General features: G+C 42.4%; 1 protein-coding gene across 1 annotated transcript in view; it reads right to left on the bottom strand.

The window, feature by feature from the left end:
* Positions 1-1,130: 1,130 nt before the first annotated feature.
* Positions 1,131-18,511, bottom strand: part of clasp2 (cytoplasmic linker associated protein 2) — a 62,297-nt gene continuing 44,916 nt past the window's right edge. Inside the window, exons 24-43 of the mRNA XM_084378549.1 lie at positions 17,507-17,898; positions 17,124-17,186; positions 15,215-15,321; positions 15,027-15,050; positions 14,713-14,868; positions 13,758-13,849; positions 13,608-13,671; positions 12,792-12,911; positions 11,946-12,109; positions 11,492-11,570; positions 9,034-9,177; positions 8,721-8,864; positions 8,511-8,617; positions 7,899-8,040; positions 4,567-4,756; positions 4,289-4,482; positions 4,070-4,198; positions 3,737-3,943; positions 3,509-3,625; positions 1,131-2,627 (exon numbers count right to left, since the gene is read on the bottom strand). Coding sequence (XP_084234675.1) covers positions 2,550-2,627; positions 3,509-3,625; positions 3,737-3,943; positions 4,070-4,198; positions 4,289-4,482; positions 4,567-4,756; positions 7,899-8,040; positions 8,511-8,617; positions 8,721-8,864; positions 9,034-9,177; positions 11,492-11,570; positions 11,946-12,109; positions 12,792-12,911; positions 13,608-13,671; positions 13,758-13,849; positions 14,713-14,868; positions 15,027-15,050; positions 15,215-15,321; positions 17,124-17,186; positions 17,507-17,898 — 2,713 coding nt within the window. The 3' untranslated portion in view covers positions 1,131-2,549. The remainder of the gene's footprint in view (positions 2,628-3,508; positions 3,626-3,736; positions 3,944-4,069; positions 4,199-4,288; positions 4,483-4,566; positions 4,757-7,898; positions 8,041-8,510; positions 8,618-8,720; positions 8,865-9,033; positions 9,178-11,491; positions 11,571-11,945; positions 12,110-12,791; positions 12,912-13,607; positions 13,672-13,757; positions 13,850-14,712; positions 14,869-15,026; positions 15,051-15,214; positions 15,322-17,123; positions 17,187-17,506; positions 17,899-18,511) is intronic.

Here is an 18,511-nt window from a genome sequence, read left to right as displayed (position 1 = left end):
TACAAGTATATTGTACTCGATTACACTCCTAAGTTAGTGAACTTTTGTGAGGACAGACAGCGTCTTAACTGCAGGGACTTGGCAGACAGTTGGTGACTGCTTGGAGGCCAATGATTTACAGTCTGTATCTGGCCTCTTTAGCTGCACCTAAATTTACAGCCCAGAGACGTATGCATACATGATATTCAACACCGCTTTCTCAAGTGGCTGTTGCATAAGACACAAATGTTGATATTTTGCACTGCATGTCTGGATTAGTCCACTTTAACAGTGGATCCAGAGCTTAAAAACAATCTTGTTTTTTTAAATCATCAAACATTTATAAAGTCAGCAGAATAATAAAAAATATTAAAACCTAACAGGTTATAGACTTTAAGAGCAGTTTAACCAAAGAGACATTTTCCACCCTCAACAGTTTCATTTCAATGATTTTAAGATGCCCAAAGAGTGAAAAGTATCCAGTGTTTCACAAGGACTAACGGCAAAAAAGACAAATCAACTAAAAAATAACTGTAGTTTGGTAGATTTTTTTCTTTCTTTCAATCGTATCCTTTGTTATTTCAACCTCCTGCGTGCTTCAAGGTAAACTTGTTATGTAAAGTAGAATTAATGCAAAAAAGGACAAGCTTTTCTGGAGTCACTTGATTCTTGCATGTTTTAAATTCCCCCTGGTTTAAGTTACAGGTGGACAGTGGCGCAAAGGAGCTAAAGCAAGTTGTCCATTAGTTAACAACTATTAAATCAAGCACCAACTATTTTGTTAATTGATTAATCGGTTTCCGATTTCTATACTCCGCTATGACAACAGACTGAACATCTTTTGGTTGTGGACGAAACAAGCAATTGAGGAAGTCTTCAACTAATTAATCAACGTAGAAAGTAATTGACATATTAATTAAAAATGAAAATAATCTTAAATTGTAGCCCTTATAGCAGATCTTTAGAAGATATGGTGGAAATAATTTGCCACTGAACCTGGGTCAGTTAGACAAACTGTTTACAACCAAAAGTCTTCAGTGTTGAATTTCATTGGCTGTAATGCAATGAGTGAAAACCAACATGTGTAAAATATCCCTTCTGTCATTAATCTGTCTGTTTGTCTCCATCTGCAAAAATCAGAAGAGGCAGGGTTTATGATCTGTACAAGTTCTTGATTTTATTGTAAGCACAGCTTTGTAAATGCACGGAGGAAACACAACAGTGAAAACTAGAATGTTACAAGAAGAGGAGGGAAAGAAAGACACGATGAAGAGGAGAAAGGAGAAGGGTGACAGGTTTTTTTTTTCTTCAGAGCTGTAAATAATACATTTCTACAAATTTCTCAGCTGAGAAAACATAAGTGTGAGAAAGAGAGAGAAAGAGACTACGGCACGCGCAACAGAGAGAGAGAAAATAAAAACAAGGATGGGCACAGGTGCGCTCGTGCACCCCGCCAGGGACTCTCCTAAATGACACTGTTACTGGATATTCCATTTTAATATCATATATAGATACATATCCACTATGTGATAATAAGCCATGTCCTGTCATACTTCATGTAGTAAGCAGCACACACTCATCTGTCCTCCACATCTTGCCCAGGACTGATCCAAGATGAGCTGCGGGGAAACGGAGGACACCATTGATTTTTTGTGAAAGGGCTGGACATCGTTCACATTAATTTAAATCCCCAGTCACACTGTTCTGACTGTCATCAGGACCCCAATAAAAACTTCTTTTTAAAATTTAGTCTCATGCATAGCCAAGCACACAACGCCTCCTACACTTTGGAATCTGCCTTTGTACTGTATTTGCTATAAGCAGGTGAGACCCACTGTGACTCATTGTGTTAGTGCTGCGCAGGGTTCGATCGTACCTTTTAGGCTAATCAGCACCTTTCTGAAAGAGAGCAAGTGTGTGTTTGTGTGACCGAGAGAGAAAAACTCCAGACATTTAAAAACCGCTGCAGTAAAACCTTGGTTGCGTAAAATAAACCCAACTATGACACAATGTAAATTTACATTCCTGTCTACCTGGCCCCGGTTACTCGCTTTTCAAGAAAGACACAAGGCGGCACCATTCGTTCGTCTCAGCCCCCAAAAAATGAGAACCATGCAGCTGCACCACTTCCCGTTGACATCAAGATGTTACTCAGAGGGGATACTGTTGTGTTGGGGATATAAAGAAGGAGCAGGAGAGGACGGACATTTCATATCTTCATCCTTGAGTGTTTAGTGACTGGGTGGAGCATGTTTAATCCATATGTAAAGGTTCAGTTCAGTCTGAAGGTCTGATGGTTCGGAGGACTACAACACTCCTCTCTTCTGCACCACAACTCCCATCTTGCAGTGGGACAGAAAATGTATGACGACTGTGTGTACCTGTGTGTGTGTGTGTGTGTGAGTGTAAGCGTAGGTGTGAATGTAAGCAGTTTGCTCCTGTGAGAGAGAGTGTTAGGATGTGTGGTTTGTTCTCAGGTCTGTGTGGGTGAGAGCTCATGAACAGATGTTTATGTTTGGTGGGCAGAGTTGCAGTTCTGTGGTTGCCCTGCAGGAGGGCGCTGTGTCTCCCTATAGACCCTCAGATGGGGGTTCGCTGCCGCTGGAACCGGACTGGGCACGCTTGATGTACAGATTCAACAGCTTCAGCTACAGACAGAAAAACAAACAGAGGAAAGACATGTAAATAAGTCTCTTAGAGGCTGCAGGGAAATCATAAAAGGTGAATACTGAGGTCAAAAGCACACAGTTTCTCCAGCTTATTATCATGCAAGACCTCTGTCTTTACATGCCAAGTTAGTGCATTTGGTTGAAATGTCTAAAGCGTGTTAATATGTTGAAACTTAGAGTTAGATTCAAGTGTTGGCTGTGCAGGATTGTTTTTCAACTCGTGTGATCCAAACATTTCCAATAAATCCAGAGCGTTGTGAAAATTTATTGGAAAAAGATGGAAAGTAATCATTTCCAAAATTCACAATATGGTTTTTATCTATCAAAGTATTCTGCCTCAGTCCATGTCTGTTGGCACCACTTCCACTGCAGTCATAAAACTGTTCTACCGTCTGCCGCAAACAATGAGAGGTAGCGTGAGAGTTGATTTAATAATAATAATAATAATAATAATAATAATAACAACAACAACAACAACAAGGAATGAATCACTTCATCACAAATTGAGGATTATGTTCCAGGATGGTGTCCAAACATATGACAACAGACAATCGAAGCTTTGAATGTAAACAAAAAACTGCCTTTATTTCCTTTAAGAAAGACATGGTTGATTAAAATCTTAGTTTGAATAGAGATTTCTTAGAATAGAAGGAACTAAAGCAGTGCTATGATACTACATAAAAACATTACAAAAAACAATAAAGTATTGCCACACGTTAAGTGTTTGCTCCCATTTTTAATGTAGTAAAATGTTTAATCTTAAAATGCCAGATTTCAATCTGTTAAAACGCTTTAACTTGTTGTGTAAAGACAGAGATCTGGCCTGTGATACATTTTCGAATGCTTGTAGGTCAGGTTACCTTGCTGCTGGAGAGCTGGCTGAGGTGCGGTTTGAGGTCCTCTCCGATCACTGCATAAATGGCCACCAAGCAGAACACACAGGCTTTCCTCACGCTGCTCTCAGAGTTGTCATAACCCTGTTCAACCAGATACCAAAGATTACAAACATTGCAGGACACTTTGTTCAAAACAAAGGAGTCAGAGAAACTATTCATGTATGAATGTGTCCATCTAGACTGGGATTTTACCTGTATGAGTCCTGGCACTATCTCGGGCAGCAGGCTGATCAGGCCGTCACGGGGAACCCTCTCAACCACTTTGGTCTGCATCTTGATGGCAGCTAGGTTGATGGGGTAGTCAGCTGACTGGATGATGGGACACAACACCTTGATGCATTGGTCTGGACTGATGGACAACGCCAACATGGCTGCAGTCTCCTCTGCTGCTCGTACCACCTGCAGGAACACACGTAATCATCAGTATTGTCACTATAAAACATGCTTAGCACATCGTCGGCGTGAACTTGAAGGATTTAGATTCATTTGAAATGGTTAATATGACCATTTTCAGTTGGCATGTACCTCCTTGTGGGGGTCTTTGTGAGCCTCCAGGGCCTTCATGATGGTGAGCTCTGCGTAGTTTTTGAACCTCCACGGCTGCTTGCTGAGAATCTCCTTCAGCACCCGCAGAGCCAGCGTTCGGATCACGTGCTGGGAGAATTACAAAGATTTAAGGTTAGAAGGAAAAGAATTCAGCTTCAGGCCAATCTGCAGTGTTACCACAGGAACGAGTGCCTTTACCTCTCTGTCGCCCATTGTCTCCAGCAGGAGCAGCAGGATGGTCTTGAAATGTTCATCCCACACCTGCAGGGTGTTTTCACGAATCAGCTTCAGCAGCTCGCACAGCGCGGCCTTCCTCTCCTCAATGCGCTCGTTGTGATTGGACAACTCTTTCAGCAGCTCGGCCACCAGCTCCGACTGGTCCAGGTTGCTATCTGTTAAGAGAGAACAGAAAAATAATTAGAATCAGATTATTTGTTTTGTGTGTGTATGGTGAGTTTTGCGGTCTGTTTGCGCACCGTCAGTGAGATGCTCAGAGTCGTCCATGCTGGTGTCTTTGCGGCTGTGTTTGAAGGGAGAGTCTAAGAAGTGCTCGCGGGCTCCTCTGGGGCTGGAGGAGAGCAGGGGGGTGTTGAGGAGGGATGTCTTGTTGTCCAGAGCCATGCGGCCTCCGTCCATCAAGTCTCTGCCGTCTGTTCCGCTGTCACCCTGCAGAGATGCAATTAAAACTGTTAAGGAGGCTTAGAGCTTCAGGTCACTTTCACACTTGTATTGTTTTGCCTGGAACAAACAAACAGATAACACTGTTGCCTTTTAATTCTTGTTTTTTTTTTTCCTTTGGAACTTTGTTTTTATTTGAGTTTTCTGTTTTGAACACAATCAAAAATTATTTTAAAGATATTCATCCTAGTACATGAGTTTGTCAGGGATTGTGCCCAGGTATAATGTGATAAAAGAGTAACCAACATACTTATTACCATCATGATCTGTTTCCAATAAGAGGATAAGATGGCAGCCCAAAATATATGAAAATAATCTGCCATTGATTAATCTCGCTGCCTCCAGCATTCATCCTGTCCCTGTGAACCCCGCTGTATAAATTTCAACCTTGGACTCAGAAAATGTCAGATTATGTTCTTCCAAGGGAGGATATATAGACCCCATTAACTTTTGTTTGGATCTGGAGAAAGGGATAGATCCAGGAATTTTTTCTTTACCATTGCGACAATAGGGCGTTATTCAACAATTTTTGTTAATTTCTCAGGGAATAACGCATGGATCCTGATGACAAAAAACAGGCATATTTAAGTGGCTGGCATCTATGAGTGATCACAATTTGATGCAGACTGTGATCACAACCAAACCAAGAGGTGTAAACATCGAGTCACGGACTGACAGGTGATCCTGCCTCGCCAGCATGGATGAAAAAACAAGTTTTTTCTAACTGACTGATAGTAAAGCCATAAAGCTCACAAAGGAATGACTGATGATTATGACACATTTATTCGAGACTGCAAATTCACCTCATCCGTCACAAATAATGAACAGGAAAAAAAAAGAGGGTATCTTGTAAAAGTCACTGAGCGCATATTAACACATTTGCAATATTGTTCAGTGTAGTCCTGTGTTTAAATTTTTTTTTTTTTATAGCTTTAGTTCTTTCATTACTATCACATCATGTCTTTTTTACTTAAAAAAAACAAACTTTTAGATAAGTCAACAAAAAACCCTGCGCACGTGTGTCGACATGCTTACATACTGTGGTTACAATGTTATCTTGCATATTTAAAGAGTTATCTTGCATTTCTATAAAGGTGTAGATTGCCTTGGAGATTACTTTCTCAACAGTTGACGAGAAGAAGATTGATTTAATAGAAGTTAATGATTTGAATTCATGTTAAATGAAGCTGACCTACTTTGCTTTCACAATAAAAACAAACTGGAACCAGATTCACTTTTTCAGACCAGTTATTGAGTCTGCCGGAGAGTTTAAATGACACACCAGACTAAATACACACAGTGTAATTGCATTTGTAATGCACAAACAGTTTACATGTGAAAGCATCCTTAAATGCTGGGCTGTGTTTTGTTTAAGCAGGTACAGATACTGGTCAAACCACTCAAACCACTAAATATCACCATCTCAGTGGTGGCTTGATGAGTCAGGTGTGCTATGATTGGCAGGCTGATGACATGTGGGCTGGTTAGATTTCAGATGCACCTCATGAGAAAATGTCAGGAGGTCACACCTCTGTAGCAGAGTACACAGTGTCCTTAAAGGGGGGCGGGGCTGGCGGGCGGGAGGGAGTGCAACAAGACCTGGAATGACATCTAAGGTCATGAATTTAGACTGAACGAGTATCAAGATAAGCACTACTGGAAATATTAAAAGGGAAGCTCCCTGTTGAAAAAACCCTCTCTGTGATTTTCAGGAGCTGGAATGAGATCAAATAATAAACATGGCTTTATCAGTGGCTGGAGAGGATTATGCTCATGGTCGTCTGTCACATAAACACTTGATGCATGACTCTCGGTTCCCACGCTGCAGAGTGGTGGAACAAATCAGATGTCAGGGTCAGACAAAGTACATGTGTGTAGCTGTGTTTATGTGTGTTTTTAGGCCTTAACTTTGACAATTTTACACAACTGTGGTCTTGCATGATTAAACACTGTTTTTTTGTAGGTATTGAAAAAAAGAGTTTTGGTTTGGTTTGTTAAATTTCCCCCCTAAATCTGTGTCATCATCAATGCACAACGCCTCCTGCTGCATAACACCATAAAATACTAGCTATTTTTATGTAATCTTTTTATTCGCTGCATTGTTCTGACAAGTTTCATCAAATAATGTCTTACTAAACTAATTGACCTAAACCCTTAATGTGGGCTGTTTGTCTCCCCCTTCTGGCAGGGAGGGTAATTACACAGACACTGACAGCAGCGCTTGAAGATCATTCAGTTGGCGTGGCGTTTGAAAGAGAGACTGAAGTTAATGATATTAAAAAAGTGAGCGTTGTTTGTGGCTTCTGTGTGGTTTGAGCCTCGTCAGCTGACACGGTTATCAGCTCCAGAAAAAAGACGTGTCTAATTCAGAATATTATTGAACAAGACTTTTTAAAATGAGTTTAACATCTTCTGAATGTATTCTGATGAGGTATATGATCTGCTTCTTTTGACGTGTTCGTGATGACGAACAGGACAGACGGGGGAAAAAACAGAAAGGCCAACTCTTCCACTGACAATGTGAACAGAGGTAACACCTGATTATTAGCCGTTTACCTATGTATGAAAAACCCATGTATACACGCTAATTTCGCTAAGTGGTATATGATGCCATTACTCCACTATACTCCAGTTTGTTATGGGTACTCCCCTCTTCAGCCCTGGCAAACCATTATTTGCTGGTTGATACAGCAAAGAATGTTTTAAAAGCTGTAAAGTCACCACAGACTCTGGTATCGTGCAGAATACAGAAAGATATATCTGGTTGTGACAGGCCTAATGAGCACTGTGTCAACTCGTTTGGCAAGGGCATTTATATGTAAAAGCCCCGCATTGCGGGTTTTACTAGTTTTGTGCTGTTTCATAAAGGAATTCCCAAAAGCTGGCAGCTTGGTAATTTTTAAGCCTGTTTTTCCAACACATCTGTAAATGTTTCACTTTCTTTCTCATCAAAGTCATGTCTCCATGGCTGAGTAAGAAAATGCCCAACTAGGTAAAAAAAAAAGGATGTTGCTGACAATTGACTGGAATATTTAGCAGAAGCAACAGCTGAGCTCTAATATCAGCGTTGACACAGACTGATGTACGCTCTCATCACCACATACGACATCCATCCGTCTGTTCTACTGACCTCCTCTCCCTCCCGCCGCTGGACTGGATCATTCATGTCCTCTTGGCTGCGGACGCTGAAGTTCTGGATAGCCTCAGTGACACCTTTCAGCGAGCTGTAGATGTCCTCTGAATTCATGTTCTCCGTGTCGTAGTCAAATGCACTGCGCACAAATGAGACAAAGCATGGACGCTGAGCCAGGGCTGCAGGATTACAGCTGGAGTGAGTCATCAGACTGCAGAGTATCACCCCAACTGTACCCCACTTACAAATGAGGAACACAATTTTTCTAAAACAAATATAGAATAAATCTGATGACAAGTGGAGAAAATTATTTAAAGTGGCTACCAAAATGTGAAGTTTATATACAATCTACAAAGACATGACATTAACTGGACTAACTTTAATGATGTTAAAGGAGAGGAAGACACACTACAGGTCACACTGACTCTGACTGATGTGATTTCAGTAATGTGAACGTCTGTAGACTTTGCTCTTTTCCCCTGTGTTCATGTTGACCTGTGTTCGTATGTCAATGATTGTTCGATGGATTTTACATTTTAAAAAATTGCACCAAGTGGAGGTTGAAGGCCTGTCTGTGTTTATCATGTGTGTTTATCATGTGTGTATCACCTTGGTGAGGGGGTGTTCTGGGAAGTGTTGGTGGGGGAAGTGACGGGGCTGGACCAGCTGGCTGGAGATCGAGGGGTGTGGCGTGTCAGAGGGCTGCCCATCGGTGCCTGAGGAAGTGACAAAAAAATCACAAGTTAGGACAACAGTATACTTTACAGTATAATGATTGTGTGGACTGACAGAGTTGGTGTGTGTGTGTGTGTGTTTTACCTGTGCAACGTTGCCAGTATTCTTCAGGTGGTTTTGAAGCAGCTTGGTGGCTCCGTCCTGAAACGTTTTGGGCAGAGCTGCCAGCAGCATTGTGAACTCTGGAGTGTTGAGCTGGAACAGCGAGATAAGCACCGACTGGGCTGCCTGTAACACACAGAATACATCCCTCTCAGTTACAAAGACGTCTGGAAAAATCTACACCGTCTTTCCTGCGTTTGTGTGTATTAGTGAATCAACCAGGGCGGCATTTCTTTCCACTCGCATGAGAAGTATCTGTGGTATTAACTGTTTCTACAATAAACTGTATCAGCACCTTTCTGACGTCAGAGCTCTTGGGTTCAGTCGTCCAGGTGATGATGCGGGAGACGGCCAACCGCGTCTCACTGGAGTTCACAAAGTCGGGAGCCTCCATCTGTAACGTCAGCGTCTCAATGTACTTCAGGATCGCCACCTTCACCTGCGACACAAAGACACACATTTATAATAATCATTAGTGAGTTGATTGATAACAGAAGACACTGTGTGGCCAATAATCACCTGCAAAAACACAAATACAGTGATAACCAAACTACAAAACACACACACACACATGAAGAAGTGACAGACAATGTTCAGTCAGCATGTACAACCACTGCAGATTGTGCATCTCTTGAAGTTCTGAAAATCAAATGATGATCAGTGGGAGAAGATCAAAGTGCATTCATGATTGATCATGCTTTATAAAAAGAAATCAATCAGAAAGAAAAAAGATGACAGATGACAAAACCTAGGAACCAATAAATGCAAACATTCACCGCAGGCTTCGAAACGCCACAACTACTGACTCCTGTCCTGATTTCCCTTCATCTCTCTTTCTCCTTCTCCGTCTCTCTACATATGCACCTCAAGGAGCAGAACTTCCTCCAAATCACTTAGCAGCATCGTGCGCGCCACATAATTGCTCCCCCCGGAGCGCACTGACCTGGGAGGACTGGCTCCAGGCTGCAGCCTGCTCGTCTAGAGAGCAGGCGTGGCGCCGCGCTCTGGGGGGGAACAATTTAACCCCGGACCCTCCCCTGCCTCGCCCTCGCCCGCAACACGAGCTCCGCACAGGCTTCAGAGAGAAAGAGGAGAAGCACCGCGTCAATCAACGGAGAAGGAAAGGGGGCGGGGGAGGGGAGGGAAGGGAAGGGGGAACAAGAGAGGAGGAGGAAGAGAAAGCAGGAGGGAGGGAGGGTGCAGAGAGTTTAAGAGGAGTTAGAAATATTGGAAAGTAGGCTTGGGCGATACTGAAAATTTTATGATATTATTCTAAAAATCTGGCAATTCACAATGTCATTGTTTAGGCCTCATGGTGGCAGTAAAGAGCTAATTAACCAACATAAATCAGGTTTATGAGGCTTCATGCAGAACTTTAGAAGCTCGATAAGGACTGCCGCACTTTATGAAGTCTATACTAACATTTATCATTGTTGCAACCTGCATGAGGCGATGTTTATGCACTGCTAACTGCATTTTTTTGGTCTGATATCGATATATTTTTAAGTTCAGTGAGTTGCGAGTAAGAAAAAAAATCTGATTTGCAACATCACTGACAAATATTCCTACCATCTTACAGCATAATGCCCTTCCCTAGCCTTAATGTGAGCTGTAAGGTCGTTCTTTATATGTGTATTCGCCTCACCAACGGTTTATTTTTCACTGGATTGTGTTGAAATTTTGTCCTAAACATTCGAGAAACCCTACAAATAATTTACAACATATATTTATTTAATAGCTGTTGTAGAATCTTTTTTCAGTAATCAAAGAATTTAAATATTTTGTTTTTTGCCCAAACGAAGAGCCATTCATTTTCAAAAACTAACATTTCCAATAGTTTTTACTTTGTTGCAATCACATTTTTATTCTGTGTAGTGTCATACGTCTTGCTAAATGAAGCTTTAGGGCTGAAAAACCAACAAAGAAAATTTGAATCAAATTGGTGAGCCTTAAAAATACAATAATTTTTCAAGAGGGAGGTCCTAGCTGATCTGGTATAGAATGACACAAACACTATATGAGAACAGCTGTGAAATTTTGCCAAGTCAAATGACGAGCCAGAATAGTTTTGAGGAAACATATATTTGGGACGGGAGGGTGAAATTGCAGTGCTAATAAAATAATTCATTGCCCAGGCCTAGTTGGATTAGGACTGATAAGGAATGAAGAAGTTGTGAGAATGAGGTGAAACATTGGGCAGGAAAGGGTGGAGGAGGAGGAGGGAGGAGTGAGGGATAAAGGAGCAGGAATTGCGGCTAGGTAAGGACGGTGGAGGTGATAGTGCTCTAACAGACGGGTTAGTGAGATACAGGAGGCAAAGTGATGGGGAAGGAGTCAGAGGAGGAAGCTTGAAGGGAGTGTCCACACTGTGGCAGAGCAAAACAAAGCCAGAGGAGTGGCTACATCACAGCGCTATCCAATCACAGCCCAGGATTCAGGGGTTTGTGGGGTGTGAGGCAGTGCCGGCATGGGCAGGCATGAGGTCATATAACCATGGTTACACAGTCCCCGAGTTTCCAGCCTCGTGTCCATCCTTCCCTCTCTTACTCAAACCTTCACACACACAACACACACAACACACACACACACACACACACACACACACACACACACACACACACACACACACACACACACACACACACACACACACACACACACACACACACACACACACACACACACACACACACACACACACACACACACACACACACACACACACACACACACAGAATGAACATGATGTTTACCTTGAGGTTGGGCGTCTGTGTCTGGTCCACAGTGAACCTCATGAGAATAGTGAACTGGAGGTCATTTGGGAAAGAATCTCTGTCAGAGAAAAAGGAAGTCCTCTTTAAACTTCTAGTGCAGAAACATCTCAAAAGTATTTCTTATTATTTCAAGTCAACACAGAGGTGATACTGAACATTTATTAAACATGGAAACTACCAGTGGAGTCCTAAAAAATCCCCTTTTGCCACTTTTGTCTTCATAAAGGATCAAGTTTTGTTTTGTTTTTTGGTTTGGCAGATTATTAAAACACCACACAGCAGCCTTTAGGCTAGCAGACAGAAGTGACAAGGTGTCTTCACGCAATGCAAAGTCAAAAGGGAGCAATAAATTGTACTGTATTACCCAACAACTTCTTCGCCCTAATGTCAGATACAAGTATCATGTGAAGTTAGTGGTACGTGTGACACCCACCGTGTGACATCCAGGGCTCTCTGAACTTTGGCCTGTACGGAGCCCAGCAGGTCGGCTCCCATCTTCTTCAGCAGCTGTGTGAGCAGGACGAACAACCAGTCCTGCAGATCCTCCTTATGGACCAGGATGAAATCTACCAGCGTCTCCAGGAACATACTAAACACCTAAACACACACAGACAAAATTTGGGTCACGCGGTGACTCGGTCATTTAACGATTCAGATGTTTCATGCACACATGCATGCATTCATACGAGTAGTCCTTTATTTATAGGATACAAGTATCATGTGAAGTTAGTGGTTAGTCACTTATCATTGAGGTGGCATCATTCTCAATCACCAATTAAACTTAAAATCACCCAAATTAAGACAATATTTAAAGAGAAAAGACAGCAATTAAGAAAAAGTTAAATAATTGACAAGAATTAAAAAAAACACAAATCAGAGTCTCTACATCCGGCTGTAGTTACAGGCAATGTTATGTGAGGCAGGTTAGTGAGTGATTGTTATGTTGTTGCCGTGACAACTGGTTATCCAATTATCCAAGCAGATATTCATCCATCAACATATAAATAACACCGATTGGCCAAACTTACTCTCTACAGAGAGTTCCAGGTTGAGGTGGCATGGGGGAGAAAGAGACACATCTGTTAGCATCCTGAGCAAAAACAACTGAATGTAGTCAGCGTGAGTGTTCGCTCACAATCTCGACTTTGAATCCAACATTTGCAAAATGGCGTCAAACAGATATGAAGCGACAACATCTTTAAAAATGTGAAGTGATGGTTTGTGCACCACGAAAGACCTGAGAACTGAAAAGAGGAGTTGAAAATCATGGAGGGTGAAAAAGTGGGAATGATGTGGGACAGATAAAGATGAAGTCAGGATCCATGGTGAGATGCAGTACCTTGAAGGAGGCTGAGCTTATACCGGATTCTGCTGTGCCGTACACCCTGCCGGAGTCTCGCTGAAATTCATCAAATCGTCAAACGTCAAACGGGTGGGAAAGGGGGGAAGTGCTCTCACACACCTTACGACATGTGTGAGGCAACGGGCAGTCAAAAAAAAAAAAAACGGCCAAAGAAAAGTGGCAGTGTTAGAGAGGGCGAACCGCAGCTGGTTAGTCAGAGAGAGGAGCTGGCAGCCCACATGTTTGTGTGTGTACTTAAGTGCGTCTGAGTGTGTGTGCGGTGAGTGTCATCGCTTCAGACTGCAGGGAGGGAGGGAGGGGAAACAGAGCGAGTGGCGGTGAATGCAGTGAGCACAGCCAGTGGATTGGTTGATCAACAGTGACAGAGCAATCCCACAGGACGGCGGAGAGTGTGAGGTCACACGCACACTCAGGTGTGGCATGCCGTTAGAAAACAGTCCATCGCAGGATTTGCATGCCTGTGCTTATGTTTGAGTGTGTATATCCAAGTGTGTGTGTACATCTGTGAACACATTGTGGCCCGTTTATCCTGTCTTCACCTCTAAACTTGAATTAAAATGTGTGTGTGGGTCTCTGTTTTGGCAGAATCCGGTACAGTGAAGGATGGTGGGATAAATAAAATCAAAGTGAATGAATAATGAAAATGAAATATATTATATTATATATATATATATAATATTTAAAATGAAATGTATGTCTTTGTGTGAGTCCTTGCGCTACATGCACTCATACCTTACTGTGAGGGTCTGCAAACATCCTGGTGAAGATCTCACACAGCCTCTTCAACTCTACCCGACTGCAGATGAACAACAAACACAGTTAGATGAAAATGTAACAATGGATGTATACTTTGTAAACACCTCTACCCGTTCTGTGGCTGACCTGAGGGTGCGTTGGTTCTTGAGCAGCGCCTGCAGCCCCAACAGCCCCTCCTTCCTCTCTGACCAGTTGGCACTGGCACAACGGTTCAGCACCTGGCAAGACAAATGACAATTAGTGTCTCCTAAAGAGGACGACATCCTCAAATGTCTTGTTTTGTCCACAACCCAAAGATATTCATTTTATTGTCAAAGAGTAAAAAACACCAGAAAATATTCACATTTAATAATCCGTTATTTGAGATACTGACTTTTTTGTTCCTAAAGACTTTAGCTCTAAAAGACTATGAATTTCAGTGATCCAATGTGTGCATTCATTTTCTCACTGGTAGGTTGTGGTGCTCAAAATCTTGGAACCAAACGTACAAGGAACTTTGATATTATGGTGATTTGGAGGCCCCTGTGGACAAAATTGGTTGTTTCCCCAAGGTAAAAACTACAAAATATAATGTAAAAAATAAAATTATCTGAAGAAAAATCTCCTGCTTCTTTTCTAACGGGCTAACATACTACTCACTCAACTTTTGCCTGTGAAAATGTAAGCATTGTAGGCATGTAGGCAAGTAGCAGGCATAAAGAAAAACTAAATAGAAATTGTTAATCTTCTCGCTGATAGTCTCGTTTGGTTAGGTAGGTCATACAGAGGCATCAGAAATAAATTCAGACGGTTCCATAACCAGTTAAAAACTCCTTGTGGTAGCTTTAAATTCTGGTCTTTGCAGATGCACGATTTATCTATTATTTTAAAATCTGACAAAGGCTGAGAATTTGCAGGGCTTCAAATCTGACGTACCATCAAAAGTAACATACAATATGTAATATGTAGAGTAATATATGAACAGCAGTTTGAACTAGCGTTTTCTGCATGCCACTAGAGGCAGGGAACGGCCGAGCAGAGTAAAAGACATTTTGGATATAAGAAAAGATGCACTATTATTCCTGAATGACTTATGGCCAACCTCTGCCACGTCTTCAGTCTGTCTCATGTAGGTGGGGATGGCTCCTCCATTCCTGGAGCTGTAGGACCTCTCCGAACAGGCGCTGGATGCGTCGCTGTTGGCGTCGTCGTCGGAGTACATGCTGTAGTTTTCATACCGCCGCCGTGCAGGCTTCTTCTGCGGGTAGAGGACAGGAAAGAGATGAAATTAAACTGAAAGCAAAGGCACAGCTAGACCATGCACAGGAAGAAAACGTGCACTCACACACCTAGGCTTGACAGAACACAGCTAAAACACACACAACACACAGCTAAGAGGCAGGAGAAGGAGCTGACCTTGGACCGCATGTCTCCCAACAGCTGACAGCATTAAACAGAGGTAGAACCAGGGGTTAGTTAACACATGCACACACACATACATACACACACTCCAGGAGGTGTGAGCTGCATATGGTGACAGCTTAATGAAATGTGCTCAGAGTTGTTGTGTGTTTTTTTTTAAGTATATATATGTGTGCTCATACCAGGGCGTCTGCGAGAGCCTCTTCTACATCGGAGCCCGTGTTGAGGACCCTCATGGCACTGACTGAAGAGGAGAGACGACTGGACTGACTGATGCCAAAACCTGATCCTGTAGAGAATCAGATGGATGGACAGGAAAGATGGACAGAGGGATAGAAAGGTAGAAAACTTTAGACTTCAGACCTGTCATCCAGTTGTCTCTCACTTGTCCACTGACATTTACTCAACCCGTACATACATTTCCCATCAACAACCCCTGTAAATCTAAGTTCACACTACAGGATTTCTGCCCTGATTCTTTTGGAGGTCGCTGAAAAAATGCTCCAGAGTTTAAGGTCCTTGCACGGGACACACACGTCCAAAGTTTGACTTAACAAACTGTTAAACATAGATGATGTGTGTGACCGATGTTTTTTTTCTTAGTGTGTTTTACTTCTGTCCAAGGCTCAGACTCATATGATACACTTTAAATAGACCAATGGTTCCTAACCTGTCGATCTCTATTTTTGGTGTTCCTGAAGACTTTACCCGTTTCACTCCCGAGGAGAGCAGTTTTTATTGCTTTTGCCTCTTTTGTAACTTGCCTCCATTGCCTAACGCTTGGCTGAAAGACCTAATGTCTTTTCTATACGGTATCAGGGGTTGCTCAGATAATTGTAATAAAACTTGGGATCCTATTCTCTTCTTTGTTAATTCTATCTCTTCTTCCTATTTAGTTTGTCATTTTACAGAGTAAACGAAACCATCTCTCTGTACAGGACTTAATGTCGTCTGGTCGCACAGCCCTATATACACATCACACTCACACTTTGTTTTTTGTCTGTGTGAGCATGGCTCTTATGTTAGGGGGGTGGCTTCTATATCCTGTTCTTGTGGGTTTATAACACTGTAAAACTGGGTGACATGTCAAACTTTAACATGGACCTGTGTTGTATTGACAGCCCATTAAAGTACTCTCTCCCATGGACGACGATTGCCATATGTGAATTGTGCGAGCTTGGCAGCTACTGCTAGATATCTAACAGGCTAAATATCTTGTTGAGTCGGCGACAGGTCAGTGAGCCAGAGACGAGCTACAGTCAATGCAAGCAGACACTCCTCTGCCGTCAACTGCATTAGCTCACTGAACTCAGTCTTATCATGCATCTATTTGAATGAGGCAGGCAAAATAATGGCCTGTAACTTCTATGAGAATACATACACACAAGCTTTTCAGTATTTGTAACTGTGTCGTCCCCGCTGAACCACATAACGAGCAGGCAGTTTCACATTTTCAGTGCAAAAATAATCCTTGCTGCCTGAGCATCCGCTGCCAATTAGCGCACAAACAACTTGGACTGCTTGGGCCCCATTATTCGTTGTGCGTGTGTGACCTCCTGCTGATCAGTCATGTAGTGTGCAAACCCCAACAGACTACAAGACGATAACAGGGCATAAAGTTATGCAGTGTGAACAGTACAGATATCTGCTGACTTTGAAAGTCGTGTTGTATGACCAAGACATTAGTTGATGTGATGACTCGTTAAATGACATTGCAGGCGCCACTGGGGGAGAAAGAATGATTAACAGAAAACAAAGAAGAAGGTGTTGGTGCCCCTGTGGAGAAGGGGCAGAGCTAAAAAAAGAAAACAAATGGGCACTGGTGAAACTGGCAAAATAGTTGTCAGCTGGCAACTGAACGGGCGGAAACATGCGATTCCACTGGAAGGTTCGACGTCCTGGAGCAGAATGAAAAAGGAAAAAAAACAAAAAAAAACCAGGGAGGCTGATGGACAAGAAAAGAAACAAATAATACAGGAGGAGATGCGTGGTGGCTCTAAAGACGAACAAAAAGAAAAAACTGAGCGGACAAAAAAATTAAGGCAAAGTGGGTGGGTGAGGTACGGAGAAGTAGATGTACTCAGCCTTCACCTGCAGCCCCAAAAGTGTCAGGTGTGTGAAGAGCTCCGGTGGAGCGAGAGTAGCTCCGTGTCGCTGAAACCAAGATTGAAACACACATACAGAGTTTAACACTCGCGCACGCACGCACACACACACACACACGACAAACACAAGCCTAAGACTGATTGAACAGTGTTTGAGAGTAGAAAGAAAGGCTGAAAGCATGCTTTTTTTTTTTAAATCACCCTCAACTTTTTTAAACTGCTAAGATTCAAGAAGTTACATCAGAATGCTGGATTTAATTAAAAGTCTACATCTCTTGGGTTGAGCTGTGCAAAAAAAAAGGGTCTCACTTCTCCTTTATTATCTTACTCATCATCCCTCCTGGGTATCCGTCTACTACTGCTACTCACCGAGGGGTGTGAAGGAGCGGACAGGGCTGGTGTCCCGGCTGCTCTCCCTGCTGGCCTCTCTGCTGCAGCCCTGACTCATACTGGGCCGAGGGATACGACTGCCCCGAGCTAACGCCACCCGGGTTACGACACCGCGCCGCAGCAGAGGGAAAATTGAATGGGGAAACAGGGGAAGAAAGGGCAGCGGAGGGAAGAAAAGTTGTAGTAAGAACACAAAGGACAAAGAGGAAGGACGTGAAGAAGAAGACAAAGAAAAAAAACAAACATGACGAAGAAGAGGGAGGGGAAGGTAACACGGATAAAGACATAAATAAGACAGAACAGGCAAAAGTGACACACAAGACAGAGCGCAGGTGTACCGGCCCCGAGGGAGCATCTCAGCAGAGTTTAGTCACTTCTTTATGGTAAGATTAAGATTAGGGCAGCGCATAACATTATTTTTATTATCAAATATTACTGCAATTATTGTCTTGATTGGAGCAAGAAAATGTTTTTTTGCATTGATTAATCTATTGGTTGTCACTTTTTTTTTTTATTGTGTTATTTAGTCTAACACAGTCTTTTCACTCCCTAAATATCTGTTGGGCTCGATCCAAGACCCAAAGCTATTCAGTATATGATGATATCAATTTTTTTTGCTTATGAAATTATTTAAACGAATAAGCAATTATCAGAATAGTTGCAGATTAATTTTCAGTCGATCGACTAATCTGGTCGGCTAAAAACACCCCTCAAAAGTTAGCCAAAACCCAAGGTGACATCTTTAAATTACTTAATTTGCCCCACCAACAATCCAAGAAGTGAAATGTATTAAATGGTTACTAGATGAGATGCACCCAAAAGAAGCACAGGACTTCTGGACTCACATTTAAAATGACACAAGTCTGATCAACCCTGCCTTTCAAACACAAACAGAAAGCAGAAAAGGAAGTGATTTGAGAAGAATTAAGCGCTTGAAGGGGGTGGGGCGAGGGGGAGGATCTGCGTATTCATTCAGTAGCATCG

The sequence above is a fragment of the Pagrus pagrus genome (assembly GCF_965226575.1).
Source record: "Pagrus pagrus genome assembly, chromosome: 17".
Classification (NCBI taxonomy): domain Eukaryota; kingdom Metazoa; phylum Chordata; class Actinopteri; order Spariformes; family Sparidae; genus Pagrus; species Pagrus pagrus.
The sequence above is the reverse complement of the archived record's forward strand: the minus strand, read 5'-3'. Positions and strand labels throughout refer to the sequence as shown.